Source organism: Lineus longissimus, chromosome 11, assembly GCF_910592395.1.
Source record: "Lineus longissimus chromosome 11, tnLinLong1.2, whole genome shotgun sequence".
In the NCBI taxonomy this organism is placed as follows: Eukaryota; Metazoa; Nemertea; class Pilidiophora; order Heteronemertea; family Lineidae; genus Lineus; species Lineus longissimus.
The window spans coordinates 9,636,313-9,656,089 of record NC_088318.1 but is presented as its reverse complement, the minus strand read 5'-3'; the positions used below and the strand labels follow the sequence as shown (position 1 = coordinate 9,656,089).

Below are 19,777 nucleotides of genomic sequence, written 5' to 3'. Positions count from 1 at the left end.
TATAGGCAAAGTTTGAGGAATCTAGCGCTACTGTTCAAGGAGAATCAACCACACACATAATTAAGCCTTTGTTACACGTTGCATGAGCTACATGTACGAAGTCCGAACTGAACAGCCTTCCAGCCCCTTTCTCCGGAAATTTAGTCAATGAAACCCACATTAGGATTTTCCACAGCAGCAATAGAAGGGGGGGGGGCGTTATAGTCATCAGTCATCATTAGTCATCGGGCCCTGTCATCAACTTTTGAAGTTGATGTTGGCTCAATATGTAGGCCATACCGGTAATTAAACAAAATGTACCTCCAAAATGGGGGGGGGGGACATCCTGGGCATTTTTTTGCATCCTAATATATTGAAAAGAAAACTTAAGTCACTAATCTACCGGCTATATGTATTTCTCACTTACATGCATGCTACATATGACATTATACATAAACTAATTATAAAAAAAGTATATTCTCCGATACTGTAGAGGCCACGAGAGCCGTCGCCATCACTACAAAAGCATTGGTATATCCTGGCCCAGATAACATGAAATTTATCCTGTAAGCCTTATCATCAAGCTCAATGCATGCAGTGTAAATCACTACCTGATCATTTTTATCTTTGCTTTTTGGTCTGATAATTGTAAACAACTCTCACATGAACCATTAGTATGCAGAGGCCTACTTCTTTCTCCCCATTTAACATTCCTACTCAAAAAGCAAAAGTATAATCCTGTCAAGAATGGGAAAGTACCGTGATTAGAAGTAAGCTATGATTTGTCCTTTAATTATTTGCTTAAATGAGAATTGGTTCGTACCTTCCGAATAACGGACAATTAAGTGAGGAGAAAAACGTAGGTGTAATGAACAAGACGTAGAATCAAAGTAGGCTACATTGTGTATAGAACGGCACGAAGTGCAATATATTGTTCGTCACCCTTTAGGATTTTCACAAACAGCGCAGCCGTGCGTACACAGGGAGAATATGATGAAAAATCGATATAAAATATAAAGAAGTGGGAAGCCAATCTAAAGAAGTCTGTCAGCCAAACGTTTGGCCAAAGTAGCCTTCCACATGTCAAAGTGTTTGGCTGAGGATACGTCTAAAACAATGAACTCCCCCTCATCTAAGTAGTTGGTGTCGTTGTTGCTGCTCTTTAATAACCAGGTCGAAAGAAGCCGGTCTTTAAACCTCTTGCGATGATCTTCTTGGGTCATACTGTCACAGAATGCATCAAAACTGCCAAAGTCCTCGACTGAAACGAGAAAATGTCCAGGCACTGTGCAAATTGAACGTCCGTTTCTTTCCTCAGATCTTACCCAGAGTCGTGTTTTATTGGAAATGCCCAAGAGGACCTCGCCCTCACCAGTGTTCATTTGTTCACCAATTTGAGCCTGATATTCACTCATGCTTTCATATGCCATTTGCTCCAGAGAATCGTCTGTTTCCCCAAGCAAGGCCTGATCAATGTCCACAGTCATCTCAGTATCAATCCCTAGTGGCAGGGTGTCTGACAAATTCGTTAGGCCGGCATGTGGCTTGCCCAATGAAATCGTAGGTGTCAGTGGGTCTTCTGTAGATGGTGCGGCTTCATTTTCTGGGGTCAGACTCCTTTTAATAAAACACCCCTTTTAATGAAGAAATGATTAAATGAGACCCAAAGGTCGAAAATTTACCCAATATTTGCTGGTCGCCCCGCCCGCCACTAAGGGTGTGAAAACGACCCTTGCTAACGCGCCTTTTTTACCAACTAGCATGGTGTACCCGACCTCAGAATGCCTATTGAGTGAACATCGGGTCGGACAAAAACACATTCAGCCATGCCTTAGTACTAGTAGCCTACATACCGGTACTACCGGTATATGGTATAATGATACTATAGATAGGGACAGTAGCCATTGGAAATGCCTGGTCATAGTTTTCCAAAAAAGGGACCCGCTATCGACCGATCCACTAGCACTAAAAGGTATATCCTACAAACCTTATCTTCTGGCTCCGAGTCAAAGCTGTCATTACAAATGACATGAATGACGGTCGACAGTAAAAAAAACAGAATGAGTAGTAGCTTAAGCTTCTTCATCTTTGGGCCTCAAAATAACCTTAGAGGAAACTGACCAAATGTGTACATGTATTGAGATAATCTCATTGCTAAATATAGCCCCGGGATTATAGCATCATGATAGCGCTAACTGTGACCACACGTAGCGACTCGCACATGGTTGCAGGGTTGCAGCAAATGGCGTGCCATCTGGTGCCTATACGAGAAATCTAATGTTTCAGAGTTGCGGTTTCAAAGTTGCGTTGGTGTCTTTCAGAGATGAAACTGTTTCAGAGTTGCTCCGTAACACACGTGTTCGTCCATCACCGGCGGTGTTGAAGAGCGACTATCCAGGTATAATGGCTCCACGAGTGGCGATATGGGTCGACCCATATTTACAAAGCACATTTGAGCGGCGGGAGATGTGGTTTCGAGTTCCAAACAATCCATTTCATTGACTGTCACTAAATAAAACCAATCCCGTTCCCAAGTTTTTGCTGAGAACAAATATTCTACTGGTTCCTTCGTACTCCCAGCACGTGACAATACTCTAAACGCGAATCCCATGTCTGAACATGAGAATTTCTCCGCCTCTAAATCCAAAAAATTTAACACTAGTCTTAACAATCTTATACAGTTTTGGTTTGGGGATTCATCTGTGTATATTAAATTTGCAGCGGTCGTGACAGCATTGCACGGGTCTACACTAAATTGAACAAGATCTAGAAAGAGACTGCTTGTTTCTTTTGTAGGAAAAGCTCGAGCCAGAACAGGTGTTCTAATCAATTGATGTACAAATTTCACCAATATTGTACTAAAGTTTAAATCTGGTCTAATCACCAGTCCGGAGCACACAGCACACAGCCGGAAGAAATGCTAAAGCAACGTAGAAAGATCCTCCCTCAACGACGCACATGTGATGCTAATCACCTGAGGAAGAGGTAGATGCATCATCTCCAAGATAATACTCTACATCCTCAGGCGTGTCGGGTTTAGCAACACATAAAGCAACGCGCAGTCCTGTGTACTTTGCAATGGTGTCTACGAAACTGAGCTAAAATCAGGTGAAAATACGGAGTAGGAAGCAGCAAGTCTCCGCAATGTTTCGATCAGATCTAAACTGCCTGATTCAGTTGTACCTTCTGAACATTCCTCGGAGAAACTAGTGAAAAAATTAAAAAATTCTATGTCAAACGTAGCCGATTGGAGTCTAATTCTTTTCGGCAACATTTTGTGATAATAGTGTAGCGCCTGCACAAAAATTCAATTGCCTTGGAGTGAGATCCGGGACTTTCAAGAAATAGTTAGCTTGGTGATTTGAATAATATTCTAAAAATGTTATGAAGTGTTCTGATAGCAACCAGATCAAAGTGAATCCTGAGCTGTTTATACTTATAGTGCCCTTCAAAGAGTCATTATTGAAATAAAATAATTTTGATACGGCGATAGTAAAATCTTCATAGCCTTTCGTAGTCCACCCGCGAGGGGTAAGACTATTGCGTGCAGTTTTTTTACGGTTAAATACTTTTTTCAGATTAATACACAGTTTATTTTCAAGTGGTGGTGGTCGAAATTGAAAAAGTACCTGGCCTAAGTCACATTTAACATACGACTTCACGAGTGAAAACGCATCCGCCAAGAGGTGATCATTTAACTCCGAGAACGACTGCCATCGGCTCCCACAATGCAAGGACGTAGCCCCGTTTCACTGAAACGAAAAAAACAACAACATAAAAACATACCCATCAGATCAGAAATCATAAGTATTTTTCATTAGGTGTAGTGTTCTATTAGTTAAACACTTCTCAAAGCAGGAGTTGTCAATATAGGAATTAAAAAATTACCTGTATGCTTTATATTCGACTCTTTGCTGCTCAAGTGAATAACGCGGAGAGCAAACAGTGAGTGTCGCTATCTTTAAATATAGTATGTCATGATAATGAATTATTTTCTTAAATGTGGTTGAGTGAAGTTCTTAGTATTTTGAGACATTTCACATGTTTCATGCCCATTGGATATCGTCATTTAACAAGAGGCCCAAAGGCCTGGCGCTCAGCTGGATGACCTAATAACGCTGAAAGGGTGGATGTCGTTCTGGGTGCCGACAAATGGTACCCAGGTTCGAGATCGACTGGACAATAAGCACCCTGGGTGCCATTACACTAGCCAAACAGCACCCAGCTTCTTCTTCTACACTTTTTCTATACCTACAACCGAGCTGGCCCCACGCTCACGGAGGTCACGCAGCAAATCCATTCACAGGGCTGCTTACCCTTCCTTTTTTTGAGTGGGTCAACTTTAAAAAAATGTGTATTTCCCCAAATTTTTGTGTACAATTTTCTGCAATCCCAAATAATATGTGTATGATTGTCATTAAAATGTGTACAAATTTTCAAAAGTAAATTCCACAAGCACATGAGCGCGTTTTCGTCGGGCGCCAGAGCTTCTGCCTTCAGCATGTTCAGCCATTTTCAATGAATGAAGAAGTCTCGCTCAATCGCAGTGTAAAATGTATTGTACTAGTGTATTGATAGGATCTATAGCGAGAGCGATACTATCGTCTGCAACAGTTATAGTTCGACTGTCTATCCAGAGGTGTCACTACTATATGTGCCATCTAAAGTGCGCAAGATAATGTGGATGTCGGGTCCGTTTTCACATATTGTGCGCCCCGGGGGTGGAGCTGTATAGTTTTTCTTCTATCGGGGAATGAATAACGTACAAAACACAGAGAAAACATTCAAGTTAAGACCTTTTTTATTCGTATTTTACAATTAATTTCAGCGTATTTTTGAAAGGAAAAATTGTGTACAATGAGAAGCAAAAATCGTACAACGTACAAAATGGTTTTTTTGGCGTACAAAATACGGGATTTCCGTACAGGTATGCAGCCCTGCATTCATTTTGTCATCGCACAATTTTTCATTCTCTGAATATATCCCTCCTACATACATTTTCTGAATAAATCATCCGAAATGTGCTTTCAAAGACCTATAGGCCTAAACGGGTTTTTTTCTGTTTATCTGTTCTTTTTATTTCGTGCACTGCTAATGCTGCAAGTACCACGGCGCGAGATAAAACGAGATTGCAAGAAACGTCCTCGTCCTTAAGATCCGTAAGCCAGGCAAAAAGAAACTGGGTGCTGTTTGTCTAGTGTAATGGCACCCAGCGTGCTTATTGTCCAGGCGATCTCGAACCTGGGTACCATTTGTCGGCACCCAGGACGACATCCACCCTTTCAGCCCTAACATAGGACGGAGGGTGTAAAGTAGTAAATATCGGCTTTATACTACTGTTTGAAGGTCAAGAGAACACGTTACCACTAAAATTTCCAATGCAGAGCTGCCAGCTGATGAAATATGACTGAACTAAAACTAAATGTTACAGGAGGCAACGGAAGATATCCCTAGTTCAGTATGTTGTATCGGTAGCTTTACAGACAAGAATTGTCAGAGAGGATGTGACTTCTCCATGGACAACAGTAGTATGTCCAGGCTGAGTTGTAAAGCACAACCAAGGATACAAAATCGCGAACAAAATCTGTAATCGAGAGGTATCCTGATAACAGAGGTCAAAATAAATAGAAATGACCAGTTTGGGACTAACACCAGTCTTTTAAAAATAATCAGATAGAGATTACAGGAGTCAACAAAATTAACTTTATCAAAGAAATTGACCTGTCCTGCAAGGTGATGGAATTTACAAAGGATCGTTTTTCATGACATTGTGCTCTACTGCGTATCCCTACTGAGTCGATCAGGAACCAATCTATTTTTATTTAGACCAGCGATGACGTCATTTCTGGTGATTCCCTACGTTGTCCAATGAGCGCTTTTTAAAGTGTGCCATTTGGCCAGTGTGCCGTTTAGTTTACGATTTCTCCGTGGTGGTTGCTATCCCATTGGTTGAAATTAATTTAAATCTTCATAGGAATTCGCTACACATGCCTAAGAAATTAGCCAATTATATTTATATTTTTATTAGGGAAATATCCGTCCTAAATAATGACAGAAAAGGGTGGTTTATTTCAATTTTGTGTCGACATGGTCGAGGTCACGTGACATCGCACACACCCGTCCAAAAAAGGCACTTTAAGAAAAACAAATACGTTTTTCCTGCATAAAACCACACTGACGACTAAGTTATTTTGGTCTACTGCCCAAATCTGAAGTATCAAAATGAATCACAAACTAGAACTAGCTCTATTTAGCAAAAGTTGCGTGAAAAATTCGGGTGAGCGACATACTGCACCCTAGCGGCCAATAATTAAACTACTTTCAGCCGTCTGCTCCAGTCTCGTTAGGGAGTTTTTCCCAAATGTACGCGATGATGACGTGCCCCATTAACAGGACGTAACATCTATTTTAAAATGCGTTTCCAAAGTGAATGCATGAGGACAACCCATTTGTGTCGTATATCACTGGAAACGCCCGATTCCCGTGAATAAGGACAATCACAATGTATTACATTACCAAAACAAAAATGTGTCGGAAGGAACTATGGATGGTCCCAACATGGGGGGGGGGGGGGTTTGGGGGGGGGGGGGTTCCGGTCTTTTGAATCGTCAAAAATTCAGTTAAATGTGCCTGTAGCGCCAACTGGCGGTGAAAACTAAACTAATTCCATTGCAAGTAAAAATGAAAAATTATCAAAAAATATTCGGCCAGATGTGAAAACATTATTTCCTCTGTGGACCGAGGTAAAAAGTGATACGAAGATATTCGATCATTAACCATTCAATAATTAACGTTTTGGACTTTCAGTCATTTAGAATATAGCAAAGAGTTAAACTGATAAAGTAAGTTCATGCTGAACCCAAAATGTACTCCTATGGTGTTGATTCAAGGCCGGATCTTTGTTCCTAATCTTTTCCTGTTTGTGTTTACACATCTGACTTTGATTGATGACATTGCTAATACGCCACGCGCTGGTTCCTCGAAGTCGATCCAAAACACCCGGCTTTGCGCGGTGTCTCAACTGGTCAAGTTCCTAGAAGTACTAGGTTCATGATGATGCATCATATTATTAGCCTCGCTGTTGCATGTATTTTAATTGTAGTTATGTTTAGGGCAAGCTGGTTCAAAGCTGGTATCTTCCAAGAATTACTCTGATGACAACATTTATGTTTAGATCTTTCGCCAACTCAATTCCTTGAATTGAGTTCTGTTTTGGTCATTGGTTCCCTGAATCGGAACCCTGAAATTGTATTTAATGCCAGCTTTATCCCTTGTTCTGGGAGTTCAACCATAGCCATTGTAGCCTCCACGTTAGCTGCCAGATCCATAGAATTAGATGCTGGACTCTGCATTAATTAATCAATAAAAACTGGATCTGGAATACTTTGTGCCTCTTACGTGAATTGCTACGACCTGTTACATTGAAACGACGATCCCGTTATCACACCACGGCGATGCCGCATAACGTTAGATGCCACCACAGTGCGTTTTACAAATGAGTTTGGGCCGCGTGCAGAAGCAGCCAATCAGAGCCATTCTCTGTATAATCCAAGATGTCAGCCTCTATGTGTAGGCAAAGGCACTGGTTACAATTTCCTTTTGCTTTCGCGCCGTTTTTGATTTTGTTGATCAAGATATTGTGCATACAATACGGTAAAGAGCAGATTATTGTAGAAAAATTTGCCCTTGTTTGTAACCCCAGGCTTGTAACTTGGGTACTTTTGTTCATCATATTGATATTGACATAGGCCCTACAGTACACAGATACACTGATACATGCAAATGATGCATGGTGATCTCTAATATTATGATACATGTAGGGCCTACTGATGCAGGCCTCTCATGCATCACTCTCTAGGCCTGCCTACATAGCCTGTGCATTCGGGGCGTGTTAAGGGGAATTAAGTTTCTCGATCAAGGTTAGGTATCCCTAAATGTAGACATGGGGGTGTGATCTGGTGGTAGGGGCCTAGGCCTATCTATAAGTCGTTTCGTATGGCGCTGCTGCTAATTCACTATAGTGAAGGTGCAATGACGAGTTATGCCCTGCCTAGGAAATAAGCAGCGAACGGACATTCTTTGTACCTGGTGCTAATGGTTGGGCAATTTAAATACCCCCACCCAAGTTGACGGTGGCTTGCGATTGACTCCTCCTCTCACTTTGCTGAAATCGCCAATTGGTGCATACACGTAGTTCCGAACAATTATGCTCATCCCTTCTTGCAGGAAGAATACTCTCATTACTTGGGACACCCCGTGCAGAGTGAACGCAAACAACACCAGATAAATTTGTGTTCTCTTCTCGAGGCTCATCTTTGCTACTACTGATTCAGCCGCACTGTATACTGCTATGTATGTTAGTTACAGTTCCATTAGGAGACCAATGATTTATGCGGATGGCTGCTCAGGTAGTTTCCCAAATACAAACATAAAATGTGAAATTTATGATAATTCGTTTTTTATATTTCAGATCTCATATTGATTATTAATTAAGGATGCGTTCTTCAAGGGATCCAGTGCAGGCAAGTCAATTTATTTCATGAAGAGCAAAGTTTTGTTTTGGTAACTTTAAGTCAAACACATGAGTCAAACATGTTATGTGTGACGATCACACATACCGATATATTTTACAATGTAAACTTCAATGAACTATGCAGGATAGATAAAACCACCAATTTCTAGTTCATGTTCATATACAGGCCGTACTCTTCATTTATCTTCTATCTATTTCAGTTTGTAGCTGCTCCCTCGTCGAGCCGGCCGGAGCTTGGCACAGCGCCGCTCCAGAGGCATGAATATGCTGTCCGTCCGCCAGCTGAAGGTATTTACTAAAACTGATTTTATTCCCTAGAATATATTTGCATGATTAGTAATTTACTTAGTTCTTGATCGTGTATGCTGCATATACATGTACATACTACTGTCATTTATTTGTTGTTTGTTTGTTTTATTGCATGTTTGTTGTTAATTTTAATTGCCACCAAGCACATCGCAGCCTATCCAGCAAACCCATACCCATCAACTGGAAAAAGCCCAGCTGAGCTCCTGTTCAGCTAAGATTTGAGGATAAAGGATGGCAACACAACATTGAGAGGCTGAGCAGAGAGGGAGTGCAAAGCTGTAAGAACGCATTGGAATCAAGCATAATGGTGGGAGATTGGTCAAGCAGGATCGAATGAACAAACAGAACTGTACACCGTCATTCTAAAGACAAGTCACCTGAGGTGCAAAGCTGTGGGCACTGGCTGGTGTATGTTCCGATCACAATTTTGTGTTTGTGAAGCGCTACAATACTCCTGACGTTATGATCGTTGATGGAACTGGAATCATGGAGGAACTGGAACCTATACGGGCTAAGGAGCAGCAAACAACAACAACACCACGTCGGTCCAGAAACACTGTCTTCTTGAGGCAAAACCAACAGATATCTAGAAAATGCCAGTTGTAGAACAGCAAAGGCCACTATGCTAGAACCCACCCCCTCGGTGTCAGGACTATGTTCTGTCCTAAACATGATGCAGATTAGTAAGAATGTAGGCGGATCGCTGTTCTAACTAATCTGTAAAAAGTCCCTAATCTCTATCCTGCTTTTATTTATTATTATTCTAAACAAACAAATTAGGCAGGATGCAGGCGGATCGCTGTTCTCGCTCATTTGTTTCCCCACTTATTTGGGTTTGAGTGAAGTGCATCATATAAGTTGACTCTGACCTCTTGACTTTTAGTGAATGTTATAATGTTGGACAATCTTGAAACAGACGGTGACTACCATGGACTATTTCGAGTTTTAAAGTCATGGGGCCATCTGGTACCACCGCTGAGAAGTCATTTGCAATGCATTTTAGCATTACTGACCTACTGTCCCAGATTTACCTGGTCCCGGGCCTTTAAGTTTGTTTTAATATGCTCTCTTTAAAGTTCAAGTCAACCCTCCCAATACCTAAGTTAGATTAGAGCTGAGACATTATTTACTTGGACTTTCGTTATTGATTTAGTAAGGGAGTGGAGTCATGTCGCGGAGAAACATTAGTGCTTGATTCAAATATTCTGGTGCCTGACGCTAGCACCGTGGTTGTTCAATTACAATGAAGGCTGATCAACTTTTATTTAATAAATACCACTGAATCAAAGTATCAGCTAGTATTTTATTTTATTGTATCATATTGGGACCACAATGTAAGTCAACTTACAGCAAATTACAGTTTGCACTAATGCCAAAACAGGAAGAAGAGGTCTGACTGACTTAGTGAAGGCAGTGTGCATCCTTCAAAGCTATATTCAACAAGAATTCATACTCAGTGACACTTGCCAATGTAATGTTGCTGTGATCTCAAACATTCCTACCAGTTGTGGCAATCTAAGAAAAAATATGATGGTAAATGAGCATACTAATTAATGGAGAAGAGTGAACTTGTCAGTTTAACTGGTTTCGGTCAAACAAAAGTTGAAATCTTTCATGTATCCTGGTTTATTATAAGAGCTGACCTGGCTTGTTTGATATATAAATATATTACATTTTGGTAAATTCCTTTTATTTAGCCTACCCTGGAATTCTGGACCGGATTGGAAGGGCAACAGACCTTGTGTATGGAATGGAGGAGGTCTTATTCGATAATGGTGTTGTAGGCCAGGATCGCACATCCCTCATCGAGTTGGAGAAGGATTTGCTTGAGATTGGGGCATATGCCAATGTCTCCCAAGGCGTTTATTACGCTCTAAAGATCGAAAGTGGCAGGAGACAGTTGGTTCGTTTTTTTGAGAGTGGTAGCTTTAGCGACTTTTTCCACCACAAACATCATCATTTTGGTGAGTAAAAAATTTAGTTACCGTTCAGTTTTTAAATGTGCACGTATAACAAAATCTGATAGAACCATTTTTGGTCATTGGGGGCCTATGTTCAGATCATGGTCTCTTTACCATTTTGTTCTACCCATTTTACATGTTTGAAGGAGATGGATATCGAATTTACACTGCTGATGATATCAAGTCGAAGGCAGACTATCTGGCCACGAGAAGAGACAGCATCTCGGTGAAGAAGCGACCTGCAAGTCAGATCGGCCAACCACCAATAAAGGCACCCAGTGAGTGACTGTACTTGTACTGTGCTCGTCTACATATATCGTATACACCTCTGATTACTTTGAAATCTACACAACCACTTCATATATGGTGATGGTAGCTCCATACTAATGGCCCCAGCCCAGCCCTTTAATCATTTTTTTTCTTTCGTTTCCTTAGCTAAAAATCGTGTTGGCGAAATATACAACCGCAAACTGGCTGCAATCAAGAGACATATAGAGGCAAGTTGTTGCAGCTAGAATCGCAAGTTAAAAAGTTTTACATCATACATTTGACCAACACTTTACATGTTTTATTGTTTATTTTAAAAAAAATTCTCCTACATCACTGATTTGGCAAAACGTCTGCTGTGTTTTTTGTTGTTTAGGTTTTGAAACAAGCGTCCACTGAAGTGACCCAGGGTGATAGTGATTTAAAGCTGTCCTTGTTTGTACATGTTGTTCGACGTGATGCACATCGCAATAAACCAGACCATAAGTAAGAATAAGTTATCTGCCCGTAGTTGCCTGTTTTGAACTAACAATATTTTGTTATCTTTACTTTTAATAGTTTTCTCTAACAGAATGTATGCATGAAGGATCAACCTACTCAGTCCACCTGCAAAGAGTGAACCATCAGCATCAATATCAATGCATTTATTTGGCTCACAGGTAAAAAGTTCAGACGACAGAGCAGAAGACACATACTTGGCATTACTAGTACAGTAGAGAATGTGTGACATGTGATTTGGGGCTTGTAATTACTTTTAGCAAATAAGGAAAGTTGTTGCCTGCTTCGTAACTGATATGAATGAATTAATCTTTCTCCTAAGTACATGCATGTGTAATACTAATTGTGCATCTCATTACCTCATGTGTTTCCTTTAACAGTTTCGTTCATTTTTGTACATTTTCTATTGAATGTTCTGCTTTTATACTTTTATTCAGCATCTTCAGTGTTAATTTTATTCCATTTCATCAGAGTTTGGCGAAGACACTTTTCATTGCAACATCCATTCCACTTTATTTATCTCACATGAAGACAGCAATATTGAAAGTAGTGATTGAAAAGTAGGTATAGTATTCCTTTTTTTAACATGTTTTAAAGTCTTATTGTTCCCTGCATTGTTTTACAGCTATGTCCATTCTTTCGGTGTTGACATGACAACCCAAGTGCAACTAGAAGAAGAGCTACAATCTTTCCGCCTTGATGGCCAGCCACGTCACAGGATCACACGCATTGAGGATATGGATAACATGCCACGACCTCTCTCCCTCCAACATGAACTGGATGTCCTATGTCTTATATCAAATGATCACAGTCTACCATACCCAACATCTCGAAATCCATCCATCCTTAGCAAATCAACATCCAGAATCGGCTACCTCCGCTACTTATCATATGTTCCATCCACTATTATTACTGAAGAAACTACCGTCCCACTACAGCTGCCATCATCCCCACGAAATCGTTATATATATTTTGAAATGAAAGGTCAAGCCATCATGAGAAACTCAACTCTTAAACATTTTTTCCACCCTGTATCTAGTCAATTACCTGTACCAAACGAAGAGTTATATTTCCCTGACATTGTCCCACCAAAGAAAACCAGGAAGATTACCCAACATATTGTAAAAATAACACAACAGACACTTCAACACCAACTTGCTGTTTGTGCGCCTACTACTGCCATTTTGAATTTCCATCCATATTTGAACTTTAAATTAAAACTCGTAGAACTCGGTGCTATATTTTGGCGATATCATTCTCCCGAAGAGGACTGTTTTATTTTGAATGAGTATGGTGAAGATGGTGAAATTGTTCCTAATTCTTTCTGTTCCGTTACTGTTGAAGATGACATTGTTCGCTGCTCTTGTGATATATATAGAATCATTGCTACAATTGCTAACCTGGATCACGATAATGATATAATCCCTGATGGCCTCCTTTGTATGCATTGTCGTTTTGTTAAAGAGGAGATAAAGCCTCACCTTAATTTATTACTCGAAGACAGTGCTGGCACTGATTCTTCTTCTACTGTCTCTTCTGCTATCCAAGCTCGTATAAATGAATGTAAAAAACACCTCAATGATCCTGTCGTCCGCCTCAGTGCCCCCATATTTGGCACAACTAAATACTCTGTAAGATCACACTATTCATGTTCAATTATCAATGTGTCCTCAACAGGAATAATGGTTTTTTGTACGAATGGTGCTTGTCAGGCTTCCTCCAAACACAAAAGATCAGTGAAAAGGCTAATGGAGCTGGAGGAAGCCTCGACCTTATGTGAACATCTTGCTACTATGAATGCCAACCAGGAGGTCTGGGCCCCTCAAAACGCCCCAAGTTTTGAAGAGGAAGAAGAAGCAGATGTGATTGATGAGCCAGCTGGAAATCCACCAGTTTATGAACAAGTAGTATGTATACTAATCATTCACTCACTGAGTCAGTGGTATTCATACTACAATAGTCAGTTCTCCTCAAATTCCAAAGTCTGCTCTCTTCTAATTTCAATTAGTTGCCTGTTATAACAAAATTCATAATTTGATTTCAGCCTGATAAGCCATCAAAGCCTGCCAATTTCAATAAGATCACTGGAAAGTGGGACTTTGGAGGCTACAGTGTGCACAAGCCTTCTGTGGAAGAAAAAGATATCAATGCGATAAGGTAATTGTTATTTTGATATCGACTATCTAAATGAATCACACTAGTAATTGACTTGCCTCATCACTTTTCAAAATTAAATGACAATAACAAATTCATTGCATTTGCAACATTGCATGAATTCAGGTTAAGATATACCATTATACATGTACACGTACCTTCAAATCAATCGCGTCCCCAGTAGGCCATCTTATTTGATTAAAAAGCCTTTAATGTTATCTTTGTTCTGAATTTGCATTTTATCTTTCGTAAATTCTGTTTTCACTCTCAGGAACACACGAGCACGCACAGCAGTCCATGACGGGAGTGAGAGGTTTCACCGCAACACAACAACAGGTTGTTTCGAAGGTCTAGATTTAATCCCAGAGATACCAGATAGAAGGTGCAAATGTGGGGTGAGTAGGTTATACGTGTATGTGTCTTTCCTGTTAATAATAATATCATGTTTTTATCAGGTATTGCTAAAAGGCTAGAGATTGGTAATGTAAAGAATTTTCTACACTTTCTTCATATATCTAGGTTATTTTCAATGAAGGAAACTGCAACTAGTTAGCCAGAACCTTTGCAATAATCTGTTAATTTATGTCATTGGTCCTTCAGTTAATCTCAGGGTTAATTCTTCTCTTTCAGTCCGCATATACAGATACAGATCATCCTAACGGCTTGCCTCCGACCGAGCACTTCACTTGTACCTTATACATGAGACAGGTGAGTATCATGTCCCTTTATTGGAATATATTGGAGTTCGTACTGAATAACTACTAGGTACTCCTTGAGTTGCTTGGGTTTTGAATGTTTTTGAGAATGCACATAAACATGGTGTGTATGGTGGTTAACAACATGTTAAGCATTTTGTCTTACAATCATCTTCTATTGCAGAGTCCTATAAGAGCTAAAGTGTTCTTTCGAGAATGCCTTCAGAGATGTGAGGAACGTGTTTTATACAGTGGTGCTAGCGACAACGTATTTCTATGGTCCAAGCAAGTGGCAGCATGTGATGAGGTTGGCTGGGATTTTCTCAATCGTATTTTATCATCCAAAATTTCTTTTTCCTCTTTCTGCGATGACATGTCTCGTATTTATCAATCCATCCACCCTGCATCCGCCCCATTCATGAATAAGTCTACTTTTGTTTCATGGTTTTTTTCTTGGTGTGGTCGAATGCAGATTGACTTTCGTACTCATATTGACCCCTGGTGTAAATTTAATCCTAAGTCCATTGCTGGCGATGGCACTCACATTGGTATGCCTTTCCGTAATGTAAATATTTCCCCTGTTGAAAAACCAGACACCCCACGTATAAGTAAGCCCAACCATAAACGTTTTGACAGGGTCTTTTTGCCTTACCGTCCAGGCACAGATGATGCTTTGGTAAGAAAAGCTCGTAAACATCTCAAAAACACTGCCAAAATTTATTTATCTTGCAAAGATGCTGTTATTATTTCTGATGTCGATAGAGCCTTGGAGGATGAGAATCTCCTGTCAGTTTGTCCCCAGGCTCCAGGTTGTAAGGATATCCTTACCTCATTTCTTTCTGATGTACTACCAGCTGATTTAAAGCAAGCTTGGGCAGAGGTTCTTATTCTATTAAATTCATGCTGCTGTCAGTACTGTCATTCCGCATAGGTTTATTGGGGAAATCTTGGCCACATCCCCAGATTTAGACCCTAAGTTTGTTCGAACATTTTGCCCCGAATTGGGCCATGCTTTGTATATATCTTCAATTCACCACAAGTCTGTTCTATTTAATGCATTTATTTCATATCTTGTTGATTTCATCCAGGAAATCCATCGCAATGATCATATGTATTCACCCCCAACCCCTTAGGATCACACTTATAATCCAGAATCTGGTGTAGCATATTATTTCTCCCCACATGGCAATATATTAAGGGAGCTGCCTGGATATGCAATAAAATCTGCATCTAGCAACCATGATGATTTGCCATGTGAGGAGGAAAGATGTCATAAAAGTTTTGGCAAAGTTTCTGTTGGTGGCTGGTCGTATCTTTTTCTTTGGTTTTGCCCCATCCATGGCCATTGTTACAGTTTCCATGTCATACAGGGTGCAGAGGGGAGGAAAGACCCCTTTGCATCTATTTATAGATATATGCCAGAGCCTCCAAAGGAGGTCTTTTATGATTTTGCATGTTCCCTGAGCGAATACAGCCTAAACAGGGAACCAGATTTTTTTATTCATAGTAGGATATGGCATGATGTGTTTCACGGAATAACCCACACCTGTGGGAAGAATTTTAGATCTCGGCGACTCAGTACTTTCACTGGGTACAATACAGAAATTTGTGAACAGTTCAATAGTTTTCTTCAGTGTATCAAATACACTGGCATGCATCTGTCGCAGTCTCACTTTTGTTTCTTTATCCAGTTTTTAATTTTCATGTGGAACAGGAGGAAAACAGATGCCTTTATGAAGAAGGTCAATATTGCAAAGGCTGGGAGTGACTAAGCTGATTATGCTTCATGTGTATTGACTGTCAATAATAATAAGAGAGTGATGTCATAGTTGGTCAGTACAGTGTCAACTGGATTTCTTAGTGTTTTGTTTGTGAGTGTGAGTGAAGTATCTAAAGGCTGGCTTTGGACTATAGCTTGATATGTTGTTTTGGGCCCGGCTAGACTAGGTGGTTACAATACTATCAGTTATTTCCTTTGCCAGTTAATCAATGTTGAAAGTATGTTATGGGACAGGTTGCCTTATGTCCGGTTACTACGCTCAGCTTGCCTGGGGTAACTTGCTGCCTTATGATTGCCATGGACTGGTTACTTGTTCACAGACACATGCTTTCATCTTAAAATACGATTAATGATTTATATGATTTTACATGTACATGAATGACAGGAGTCAGTTCTAGTATTTTTGGGTGAGGTCAAGTCTGGGGGTAAATAAAGTGTTGGGAAAGTGTTATAGGCCTGGCTGATTGACTAACTTGTATCTTGTAAAACAACCCTACCAATGTAGCTCTGTAGCTGTGTAATGCTGGTCTGAAAAGGTATTTTACTTGTAACCAAGTGTTGTTGCTCAGCTTAGGCCTCTAACACTTTTCCGACACTTTCTCTACCCCAAGACTTGACCTGTGACTATGTAGCTCTTGAGACCGATTCTTATGACTAGTATTTGGGAGTCACTCTAGCTAAAGGATCCAGATAATGTCGCTCATACAGTCTTTTAATTTGGTGTTTTGAAACTATTATTCAGCATCTGTACGTTCAGGTGACCTAGCGTTAGTTGCCTTTTAGCATGTTGCGCTGTATACTTAGTGAACCATACTTAGTATGTCCATTTCTTCTGCTACACATTGATTGGTGAGCACAGTGGCCCCTGTCTCTTCCATTTATTTCACTATTGTCTATCTTTTGCTAAATCTGAGTAGATTACTTTTCTCCATTAATCCTAGTGGAACCTTTAGCCAGTGTGGGTCACATATGGTTGAAAGTCGTGTTAGAAACAAAATGTACATTCTGTAAAGTCCTTCCCTCTAGTGTTATCACTATTATGGTACTATGTACGTACAATATTGGTGCTGATCGCACATCACTAACCTAAGATCATTGTCATGGCGATAAAACATGTGATCCTTCTTTAATGATTAATATTTGGTGAAGTCTCATTGCAGCATTGTACTCTACTTGAAATTTCATTGTTATTTGATATGCTTCATGGCATACTTCAATGAAAGACCAGGTCATACATAAATATGTAAATGGTGATGAAATGACTTTAGATAGTCGTTTAGGGATGTCAATATGCATTGTCATGAAAGTGAGATATTGGTCTAATTTTCTGCATTTATTATTTTTTATTATTTCCCTTTGATCAGTTGAATCTTGTGTGTCACTTTATTACACGGCTTCACCAGTAGTCAATAGTAATGTTAGCTGCTACATGTATAGGTTAAGGTGTGTTTTTATATTCTAAGTACGACTAGGTCGTGCATGGACTTGGACTAAATTGGAGAATGGTATACAGGGTAAAGTTATCATTTTTTGAACAAAAATTCTTAATATTCGTCAAGGTATCACATGGCAATGATCTTAGATCTGTGTCTTGGGATCACAATGGGCAATATGTAAGGGATCAGCGGAGTAATGGTTAGAGGGCCGGGGCCATAACCGAAAGGTCGTGGGTTCGACTCTGGCTAGAACCACAAAACCCAGGTGTATAAATTGGTACCGGTTGTAATGATTAGATTGTACAAAATTCAGATGTTGTGTGAAAAGTTACATAAGTATATAATAAGTTTCAGGACATTCGCGTACAACATGGTGTCTCACAAAAAAACTACACACTTTTTAAAAGGCTCACTGTAATATGGGTGTATTGTTGGAAGTCATGTAGTAGGAGTAACTGTTATATGTTCATGTTAAGTGACTCTTTCTGTTTGATAGGCAACTATGGGGATCCTCCACGGCTTGCACAGCAGTCAATGTTTTTTTAAATTAGTGCAAGCAGGTTTTTGGCCCTGTTAAAACAGGGCCAAAAACCTGCTTGCACTAATTCGTAGAGGATGTAGCAACAGAGTGATTTATAAGATATTTTGGCTTTGCAATTAACCATGGGTTTACAAACCCATAACCTGGTTTTCTATCCATAATAGCACAGAGAAGTTAGATGTATCTCAATTATATGGTGGACAGCATTAAATTTGTGTAAGTGGTATTTTATGATCATTTGCATAATAAATATAATAATACAATGAAAACTCATTCAATCTTAATAATGATCATATAAATGATCTCACTGTCTTAGGAAAGGGTAAGAGTAACTCTTCCTTTTGAATGTCTAAGGTCAGAGTATACCCTGTACTAGCCATTTTAATAGTGTGTTGTTTTTTGTGTGACACTTGTTTTGGTGGAGTTGAAAGTTATAAAAATTTTGGTTTTGTAAGAGGGATACGCTGATTCATGTTTTATAGTTTAGCATTAAATACAAGACATTTTGATAAAACTGAATTTTGTGTGGCCTTTATGATAATAGCATGAAAGGCACTAGAGAGTTTCTTTCTTTGGTACGGTACTTTTGTAAATACGAGTTCGATAAACATGTATTGTGAATATTTTGTTATGATGTTGACTTGTTCTTGTTGTGCAAGGTTTCGCTTCTGTGTTCATTATGATGTGAGATCTCAATTGCTTTATAGCCACAAAAAATTTATATCAGTTGATATCCCAGCACTGTAAAATATGTTCAATGCTTATTCAATTAGTTTGAATGTTAAATTCATTTTCAATTCGTTTTTAAATTTCAAATGCATTTTATGTAACAAATCAAGCCTTTTAAGTGCTCTGTAAATTTTCTCACCCCTTGTTCATTGTGCAAGTGCAGTATTAGTTAAGATTTGCAGTAATAAAGTTTAAATGTTGCTATAAAGTGTTTTCTCCTCGAATTATATTATCTTAGGCTTGTGGTCGTGACCACTGTGTCAGTCTGATTGGTCTTCATGACCTCAGGGTGATCTATAGAGTTTGTCTCAACAGGAGGAGACAATCATTGGCTTGGTTGTGACAAGACGAGACGGTCTTAGTGACCACTGTGTCAGTCTGATTGGTCTTCATGACCTCAGGGTGATCTATAGAGTTTGTCTCAACAGGAGGAGACAATCATTGGCTTGGTTGTGACAAGACGAGACGGTCTTAGTGACCACTGTGTCAGTCTGATTGGTCTTCATGACCTCAGGGTGATCTGTAGAGTTTGTCTCAACAGGAGGAGACAATCATTGGCTTGGTTGTGACAAGATGAGACGGTCTTAGTGACCCCAGTGTCAGTCTGATTGGTCTTCGTGACCTCAGGGTGATCTATAGAGTTTGTCTCAACAGGAGGAGACAATCATTGGCTTGGTTGTGACAAGACGAGACGGTCTTAGTGACCACTGTGTCAGTCTGATTGGTCTTCATGACCTCAGGGTGATCTATAGAGTTTGTCTCAACAGGAGGAGAAAATCATTGGCTTGGTTGTGACAGGACGAGACAGTCTTTAATAGTGACCACTGTCTTTGGGCAAACTCTCCTTTTTTTTTTAAATCACACCAAATCTCTTTGTTTTATCATATTTTATCAT

The 19,777-nt window shown here is 39.8% G+C and overlaps 1 protein-coding gene across 2 annotated transcripts; it reads left to right on the top strand.

The window, feature by feature from the left end:
- Positions 1-7,239: 7,239 nt before the first annotated feature.
- LOC135495488 (uncharacterized) lies at positions 7,240-19,078 on the top strand. Of its 2 annotated transcripts, XM_064784187.1 has the most exons (12): positions 7,240-7,632; positions 8,450-8,501; positions 8,713-8,800; positions 10,519-10,785; positions 10,929-11,060; positions 11,218-11,279; positions 11,608-11,708; positions 12,173-13,454; positions 13,592-13,704; positions 13,973-14,096; positions 14,332-14,409; positions 14,581-19,078. In XM_064784187.1, the coding sequence occupies exons 2-12, from the start codon at positions 8,475-8,477 to the stop codon at positions 15,325-15,327; spliced, it is 3,021 nt and encodes a 1,006-aa protein (XP_064640257.1). In that variant the 5' UTR covers positions 7,240-7,632; positions 8,450-8,474; the 3' UTR covers positions 15,328-19,078. The 2 variants fall into 2 exon arrangements, with proteins under 2 accessions (XP_064640257.1, XP_064640258.1); XM_064784188.1 differs by lacking the exon at positions 10,929-11,060.
- The last annotated feature ends 699 nt before the right edge of the window (positions 19,079-19,777 follow it).